Below are 9,375 nucleotides of genomic sequence, written 5' to 3'. Positions count from 1 at the left end.
TTTGTGGATTGTTATACAATAAAGTTTGAATTTTGCTCTGAGATATTAGTGTTCATCATTTGCCTACTTGAAGTTTTACACTATATGAGCATTGTTTTACAGGGTTCCTATTATGTAATCGAAGATGCATTCTATCAAATGCGTCTGGATCGAACGTAAAAGAACAAAAAGACAAAATAGCAAAGTGGCTTTTAAGCGAATTCTTTCCCTGGGAAAGAATTTGCTTGGCCGCTTCTGTTACTTTGCCATTTTCGGCACTATAGTGCAATCTCGGAGTTGGTATATTTAAGTACGGGGGGTGTGGGGTCCCCCACTTTATGTAATGTTTTAAAGTTTTTTTTGGGGGGAACAGCGATTTTTTTACTGTTCTGAGGTTTCAGCATTGTAAGCTTTCACTTACATGGGATCGATTAATCATCGTTTGCTTTTTTAAGCGTTAGATGATGTAATATAGACCTGTTTTAGGGTTCCTATTACGTGATCGAAGACGCATTCTATCGAATGCATCTTGATCGAATGTAAAAGAACGAAAAGGCAAAATAGCGAAGTGGCTTATAAGCAAATTAAGAATTTGCTTGTCCGCTTCCATTACTTTGCCATTTTCGGCACTGAAGTGCGATCTTGGAGTTGGTATATTTAAGTAGGGGGATGTGGGAGGTCCCCCACTTTATGTAATGTTTTAAAGTTTTTTTTTTGGGAACAGCGATTTTATTCCCTTGGAAAAAAAATCGCTGTTCTGAGGTTTCAACATTGTAAGCTTTCGCTTACATGGGGTCCATTAATCATCGTTCACTTTTTTAAGTGTTCGATGATATAATATAGACCCATTTTACACAGTCTTATTGTGGTGTTTACACGTTTACACGCCATTATGTTTTACAAATTTTAAATTTTAATAAAACATATTGAACAACTTTTGGTTTATTGTAAAAAAAAAAAACAGCTTGTGGGAAAATCAGTCTGTCGAAAATGCCGTCACTATTTACAGTATACTTTAACAACTATCTAGTAGTCTTATCGATTTCCTTTAATGTGCGCATCCCAGAAAGCATTTTACTTTCAAAAAGAAGAGTGGTGCACTTACGCTCAACTTCTAACCTCCACTATCGGTGATAGTTTCAGAAACAATCAGGGACGTTTTTTCATACCTCTCAACCTCTTACTGCAAAAAATCTGGACAAAGCCTCAAATAATGAGGGACAAAGGCACAAAATAGGGACAAATGTTAAATGTTGCTCTTGATTGCTAGAATAACAGGATTTTGTGTTAGAATGCATTTTCTGAAGAATATGGTATGGAACCTAAATGTGTGTCAATACTTAGTGCCTTCATTCCTCGGTGATTTGGAAGAAAACCACAACTTTTATGAGGAACAGACCAAAATGTGAGACAAAAATCCGGACTGTCTGCCATAATCTTGTATGTAGTACTATTAACTTGAAAGTTTGATAGAATGGTGAATTGAATTAACATACATTTCTTGAAGGAAAAATAAACCTATAGCTCTAATCATTGTATTGTTTATTAAGTGTAATCCACCACTTTTTCTCCGTAAATCGCCACCTGTATGGGGGCAGAAAAAAACTTCTGAGTTAAAATCAAATACAGTTAAGAACTATGGTGGAGCTGAGCAGCGGTTAAGATTAACCAGCTTGCGTTGCCCGGCATGGATCTTGACCGGTGGCTGCAGGAGCGGCCTTAGGTCAACTGGTGCCCTAGGCAAAAGGGCTCCACGGCGCCCCCTACCACATTTCCTGGTGCCCCCATCCTTGTCTTACTACACCACATAAATAGTGGAAAAGCACCCCCGCTAGAGCGGCGCCCTAGGCGGCCGCCCAGTTGGCCTATGCCTAAGGCCAGCTATGGGTGGCTGTAATTTCTCCTGCTCCACTCAGATGGGTTGCAGATGGATCAGAAATTATAAATCATATGCAGCACTGCAGTTATTTATTTATTTTTTCATACCGCAATATCTGTAGTTAGGTTTACCACCTGTCCCACTTTGCGAGGGACAGTCCCTCTTTGGGCAGCTGTGTCCTGCAAAAAAATGGAAAAAATGACAAATGTCCTGAGAATTTAGGACAAATTTATTTTCTATATTTTATGTAATAGTTGCATAAAACATGTATTCTGTATCTGAAACACCTAAATTTGATAAGAAACAGAATATGCAAATAAAATACTACAAGAATAAGCTTTTATTTAGGCAAAAAAGTGAAGTTATGCCCTTTGTACTGGCCGTGGGTATGTTTTGCCCTGCAAAATCTGATGTTTGTACCAAAAATGTCCCACTTTGGGTATTTGAAAAGTTGGCAACCCTAACTATTTGCTTTCAAGCTGTGGTTTTCCTGAACCAGTTGACTATCGGGACATCATCCTGTCCGCCCTCCTCCTCACCCGTCTAGCGCACATACCGGACGGACGGTGAATGCACAATGTTTTGGTTAAGCACGTGTTTAGCTTACAATTTTATTCGCCTCTCTGAAATAGAAGGAATGTGGTGCTTAGTCGTTTCCTAGACAACAGAGACGCTGACACTACATTCGCTAATCTGTACACGAGGTGTCGTCTGCCACAGACCTAGTTTATAGTTGAAGAGCTGCATTTTGAATTGTGAACTGGTTTCCGGACTTATAATTAGTATTTCGTTGGCATAATGAATGAGAACAAGGCGACAGATTTACACGAGAACGGGAAAGGTAAGACTTGTGTAGGTGGCCAGCCAAGTGTTAGCGTCACAGCGCCAGCATACTGCGATACTTACTGTTTTGGTAATCTTCCTGCTTGCCGGGTGTCCTAAGTGCAGTCTTTCTCTCATAATTCAGCGGGAAATGTACTGTTTTTACTCATCTGAATACATTTTTTCCTAACTGCAGAGTCGGATCATGGTGAAATGGATCCCGACTCAATGGTAATATACCGGCCCCCCATCCTCCCCTGGCATCATTGTGTTCCATGCGCTTGGCTGTCTTTCATCAATTACCACAAACACGGTTTTAAGCCTAAAGTGCCCATTTTCTTCTTAACGTTTACAATTATCACAGAGATTGGGATTTCATTGCAAACGTTTATTTCATTTTTTAACAGGAAATACACCAACAGCTATTTTCTAAATAGAAAAAAAACGCCCTCATATTTAAAACAGATTTAACATTGGTACAAAAGTTAAGGCTATGAACTGTAGTTTCTGTGGTATAGGGTTTGATTTCTTCAGCCATCGTTTACCTCCTGCCTCACCACTTCACTAGAGACTGCTGTCAGGTTATCCTTAAACATGGATTGTGTATCCACTAAGTCTGCAGGGTTAACCAGTGGGTATTATTTTGAAAAAAAAAAACAGTCAACTTCTCTTCCGTTAAAACTTGCATTTAGTGAAAATGCATATGGTAACCTCTTAAATTACAAGATGCATGCTGGGAGTCATACTGAAGTACTAATTAGCATCCTTGTGAAAGGTATAGGAATTCTAAAGACAAATATATAATGCATTTGCTACACCCATATGTCCCTTTTCAGGAACATTCCAACAGTGGTGTCTGGTGAAGTAACTTGACAGAGTCACATAGACAAATGAAGGCTGGGGGGATCAAACCGTGTACTACATGAAGCAATTCTTTAACAGTTAATAGCCATACTCATCTGCACTACGTGCTAAACAAACTGCTGTGGCTCAAACACAGTACATTTCACACGTGTGCCCTAAATTTATTTATTTATTTTCAGTTTGATTACCGGGGAAGTCCACTGGGCTACGAAGAACCCATTTTCAGTGGAGGCCCGGGGAGAAAAGCTCCAAGGCAGTACAATCAAAGTTACAAATGCACAAAATAAAAATACTCCTAGTAAGAACAATGCAATATAAAAAAAAAAATTTTTTTTTTTTTTAGGAACATAATTTGCAGTATTTACATCTTTACAGTCAGCTGAGAGTCAACTAAATCCATTTTGGTGGAATTTAGAAATGATATCAGAGAGCAGATTGGTGTAGGGGAAGAGAGGGGCCTAGTATAGAATCCCTTGAATTTATATAGGATGAAAGCAAGAGCATTTCCATTGGATGAAAGGTGCAAGAAAAGTTGGGTCTTGAAAGATTCTGTGTTATGTATAGTCCTAAGTGAAGGAGGGAGAGAGTTCCATTTTCTACCTAGAGAGAAGGATAGTAGTAGCTGGCCAGCGGGAAGTTTAGGTCTGTGAATGGAGATTAGGTTTTTGTGTTCTGATCTCAACGGTCTGTTAGGGATGTAAGGGGGAAGGATGTTGGATAAGGCTGGGCATTTTTCTGGGAAGAATATTAATTTGTGAGCGGCCGTTAGTTGAAGATAGTCAAGGTGGTTAGGGAGTTCTAACCAGTTCAGAGATTGAAAGGTTAGGCAGTGGTGGGTTGAGGTTTTGGATTTAGCGGTGAATTTAGAGATCTTATTGTAGCAAGGTTCGAGTTTAGAGGTGAGGGAAGCAGACAGATTAGTAAGAAGAGGGGCGCCATAAAGTAGAGAAGGAAGGAGGTAGGTAATAGCTAAGGAGTGCCTAGAGGAGTTTGAAAGAAATAGATTGTTCCTGTAGAGCATACCTAACCTTTGGTGTTTTTTTTTTATGTTTTGTTGTATGTAGAGATCAAATTTGAGGTGTTCTTCAATGGTAATGCCAAGGAGTTTAGCAGAAGGGACCACTTCTGTAGGAGAGTTGGTTTGGCTTAGGATGATGAATGTGTTTTTGTCAAAGGAAGAAGTCTTGGTAGGGAGGAAAATTAAAATTTTAGATTTATTGGAGTTGAGGGAGAGATGGTTTTGGTGCATCCAGTTTTCTGTAGTGGAAAAAGCTGTTTGTGTTTTAGATAGAAGTTCAGAAAAGTTGGGGGCGGTACAAACTAAGGTAGAGTCATCAGCGTATTGGATGACTGTAGTGTCAGGGAGGACAGAGTGAAGGTTATTTATGAAAATGTTGAAAAGCATGGGATGGAGAATGGATCCCTGAGGAACACCGGTAGGTGTGGGTAAGAAGGAAGAGATAGAGTCCTTCCATCTGACAGCCTGAGATCTGTCAGAAAGGTCACTGGAGAACCAGGAAAGAGTATTAGGGGAGAGATTAAGGTTGGAGAGATGAACGAGAAGGTGTGAATGGGAGATGGTGTCAAAGGCTTTAGAAAGATCTAGCAGAACAGTGGATACAAGAAATCCAGAATCTCGGGCTTGATTAACAGTTTTTAAGAAAGAGAGTAGGGCAGTTATAGTGCTGTGGCCGGTACGGAAACTGTGTTGGGTGGGTGTAAGTAGCTGATTCTGAGTTAAGTAGGGTAACAGTTGGTGGTGGACACATTTTTCAAGAATTTTGGATATTGGAGAGAGTAGGGCTATGGGACGGAAGTTAGATATGAAATAATTAAATAATAAGATATGAAATAATTAAAAATAATTAAATTAAAAAATAGATTCATAGTTAAAATATTAACATTAAAGTCAGACTTCATGCTGTTCAGTTTATTCATCATCATCAGCCCCTTTTTTCCCATTTTCTACATGGGGTCAGGGTATTGTGTTAACTGTCACCATCTCTTGCTTCAGTGCCACACTACTGCATTCTTTGACACTCATGCTTGACTGTTGCAGATCTTCTTTCACACAATCCATCCACCTCTTTGCTGGACGTCCTCATTTCTTGTTACCGTCTTCATGTCTGTTCCAAATCTTATTCACCAGATTGTCTTCTGCTTTTCTGCACGTGTCCAAACCACCATAACCTGTTCTCTTTGATCTTTTTGCAAATGGAGCTATTTGGCTTCTGCTCTTCTCTTCTTATTTCTTTGTCTGTCTCACAGTGTGCATCCTACCACCTTTGTCAGGCACTTTATTTCCATTACCTCTAGCTTCCTCATCTGCTCTGCCTTTACTGCCCAGGTTTTTGTACCATACAGTAGTACTGGTCATGCCACTTCTTGTGCACCTTACTTTTCAGCTTCTTTGGCATTCTTCTGTCATAGACTACCCCCGAGACTCTATGCCAGTTGGCTGCAGCCCCTCTGATTCTAGTTTTGGCCTCTTCATTCAGACTTCCCTTCTCCTCAACCACCCCTCGTAGATACTTGAAGCTATTTACCTGTTCATCTATCTTCTCTTCTATCTCATTTCTCAGCTTCTTCTGATTTCCCCAGTTTGCTGACATAACCACTGTCCTATCTGTGTTTAGTTTTATCCCATGTGCCTCCACTTTTGCATTCCATTCCCTAATCCTTTGCTGAAGTTCTAGTGCAGAGTCTGCCTGTAATGCCACATTGTCTACATACAGTAACTTTGTTGATCTGCTTCCTCCAACCTGTTTGCTAATGTAATCCATCACCCGTATGAACAGCACTGGGCTCAGAGCTGAACCCTGGTATATACCCACTCCCACTGGGAACCACTCTGTGAGGCCAAACACTGTTCTTACTTGTCATTGGGTCCTTCTACATAGCTTGCACTAATTCTACCAATGTTTCTGGGTCTTCAAGCCACTGCAGTACTGCCCAAATCAACTTTCTTGGGACCTTTTCATATTTTTTCTCCAAATCTAGGAATGTTCAGTTGGACTCTTTCCTCATCTGTAGCTTCTTCTCAACTACCTGTCTCACTGCAAACATCGGGTCAGTTGTGCTGCATCCTGATCTGAATCTGAAGTGCTCATTTCTCATCTTACTTTCTACTGTTTTGCGTATCCATTTATCAGTTACTCTCTCCAGAACTTTCATGCAGTGTGATAGGAGTTTGGTGCTTCTGTACTGTCCACAGTTATGGATGTTCCCTTTTGTTCTTGTACACTGGGACGTGTGTGCTTATTCTCTAGTCATCTGGGATACACCTTTCTCTCCACACTGCTATGAGTACTGTCAGGAGCCATTTCTCCCCTATCTCACCCAACATCTTTATCATATCTGCTGTGACCTCATCTGGGCTTGTTGCTTTCCGTGGCTTCATATATTCCGTAGTGCTTTCCTTACTTTTTCTAGGGTGGGCTCCTCTTCTTCTCTCATCATAGGCTGCTTCTGGGGGAGTACAGTTTCTGTGGGGTTTTCTTCATTTTGAAGCTGCTGAAAATACTCCTTCCATCTGCCTTTGATGTCATGTGGATTGGTGAGCAGGTTGTTGCTGGCATCCCTTATGAAGGGTGTCTGGCTGTCTTCTTTACCTTTTTGTCTTTGCCCTGAAACCTGATATAGTGTCTTTGTACCACCTACTGAGGCATTTTTCAGATGTTGGTAGAGTGTCTCCAATGCCCCATTCTTTGCTATTGCAACTCTTTTCTTAGCTTCTTTGTTAGCCAACCAGTTTTCCTTCCTAGCCTGGTTGGTCTTTTCTATCTCCCACTTTTTCCTGCACTTCTACTTTCTTGTGATGACTTCCTGGACATCTGCATTCCACCATCAGAGTTATTTGGCTGAGCAACATATCTGTTCTGTAGTCTTCACACATGCTGTATTGAGGCACTGCCATTCTTCGTCACCTCCACTTATTTCCTCCTTTTCTTGGGGTGCTAGAACCCTGAGTAATTTCTTGAACTGTTGTGCTTTTTCTCCAGTGAACTTCAAGGTCTTCAGCCTGGTCTCTGTTGACCTTAGAGTCTTGTCTGACCACTGCTTGTAGCTGCTTGTGACAACCAATGGTTTATGTTGTAAGCTGACTGTTTTAATGTGAATGGCTTTGCAATCATTGATTCTCAGTGCCCTTTCCTTACTAGGAGGCAGTCTATCTGAGTTGCATGTTGGTCACGTTTGTATGTGATCTTGTGACTGTCTCTGATTTCTGAACCATGTGTTGGCTGCTATCAAACCATTTGCCAGACAAAACTCTAGCATGGCCTCTCTTTCTTTATTCCTGTTGCCCCACCCATGTGTCCCAAGCAGTCCTCATATCCTGTTCTGTCTGTACCGATATGTGCATTCAAGTCACCTATTATCAGCATCCATTCCTGTTGTCCTGCTTTATCTAGTAGGTCCTGCACTTGCTGTCTGAATGCACTCTTTTCCTCACTGTCACAACCCTGCTGTGGGGCATAGGCTGAGATTATGAATACTGCCCTATCATTACACTGGAGTCTGATTGTCAGGAGTCTGTCACTAATTCTGATGATATCCCTCAATGCCTTCTGAAGCCTCTCTCTCACCACAATTCCCACACCATTTCTAGTCTGTCCCCCTCCTGAGTAGTAGACTCTGGATCTCATGCCAAGTGGCTTCTCTGCACTGCCCTTCCATCTTTTCTTATAAATACATAGTATGTCCAGCCTCCTCCATATCATCATGTCATCTACTTCCAACCTGTGTCCTGTCAGTGAACCTACATTAAGTGTAGCAATTCTCAGTTCATATTTAGCAGGTTGATTGGTTTTATGTCCATCTTTTGCTCAACAGAGCTATCCCATGTAATCCAGGCTGGACAACTAGACAGCCAGTAGCTTATTGACCCAGGGCTGCTGGGCTTTATGGCAGTCACACACACTGGCCAATAGGGGCACATACACTTCTCCCACTGTTAACGTGGGTCCCTGGTGTAGGTCGGAGTAGGCTGGGTCCTCAACCCACTTATCACTGTTATCTATCCAAACCCATTTTGATGACATTAGTCAACATGATCAAATCACCTTGAGTCATATTTTACACCATCGAGTAGCTAGTCCTGCCATGACGTGCCATCTGGGATCCATGTTTTCCTGTCTTGAGGATACTGTGCACCACAGGAGATGCCCAAAGCAGTTTGTCTGTACAAGCCTTTCCCATAAGGCACTATGTAGATTCTGTGCTGCTGCCCACAGCTCCATTCATTGGTGAGTTTGAGGTGGAAACACTCAGCATATTTTTCGGAGGTGGGACGAACCCCACAGAGACACAGGGAGAACATGCAAACTCCAAACAGGCATTGGTCGGAGGTCAGGATTGAATCCTGTACCTTGTGCATGGGAGGTGAAGACCTTAATTTATTCACAGCTAAATAATAAACACACTATTAACGTTAAGGAAACCAAAGATCACAACCAAAGAACATAGCTCATATGATGATGCTCCTGTATACTAGAATCATTTTCCTTCTTTTGCCCCATAAGTACTGTAGTTGTTATGCTTGCAGTCCAGGGGAACCAATGAGGAGCTTAGCCTGTATTTTAAGTTGGCACAAAACACTTCCTGGTTAAGTGACTTGCTCGATTACAGGGCATAAAATATGATGTCAAATCAATGATGAAAGCAGAACTGGAGACAGATAGGGACAGACTACTGTAAATCAATTAAAAAGTTAGCAGAGTAGAATATATTTCATAAAAACTGTCTAACTGTAATAACCGACTAATCCTGAGAGAGTTATCAGAGTGCAAATGAAAACAAAAAAGCATCCCTAATTAGTACAACTGATCACT

General features: G+C 41.2%; 1 protein-coding gene across 3 annotated transcripts in view; it reads left to right on the top strand.

Moving 5' to 3' along the window:
- Positions 1-2,498: 2,498 nt before the first annotated feature.
- The window catches only part of SPATS1 (spermatogenesis associated serine rich 1), a 1,192,417-nt gene continuing 1,185,540 nt past the window's right edge, over positions 2,499-9,375 (top strand). For all 3 annotated transcript variants that reach the window (XM_044062692.1, XM_044062693.1, XM_044062690.1), the window contains exon 1: positions 2,499-2,699. In XM_044062692.1, the coding sequence (XP_043918627.1) occupies positions 2,657-2,699 (43 nt within the window). In that variant the 5' untranslated portion in view covers positions 2,499-2,656. The remainder of the gene's footprint in view (positions 2,700-9,375) is intronic.

This window comes from Protopterus annectens, chromosome 2.part1 (assembly GCF_019279795.1).
Source record: "Protopterus annectens isolate FY-2018-M chromosome 2.part1, PAN1.0, whole genome shotgun sequence".
NCBI lineage: Eukaryota > Metazoa > Chordata > Ceratodontiformes > Protopteridae > Protopterus > Protopterus annectens.
The sequence above is the reverse complement of the archived record's forward strand: the minus strand, read 5'-3'. Positions and strand labels throughout refer to the sequence as shown.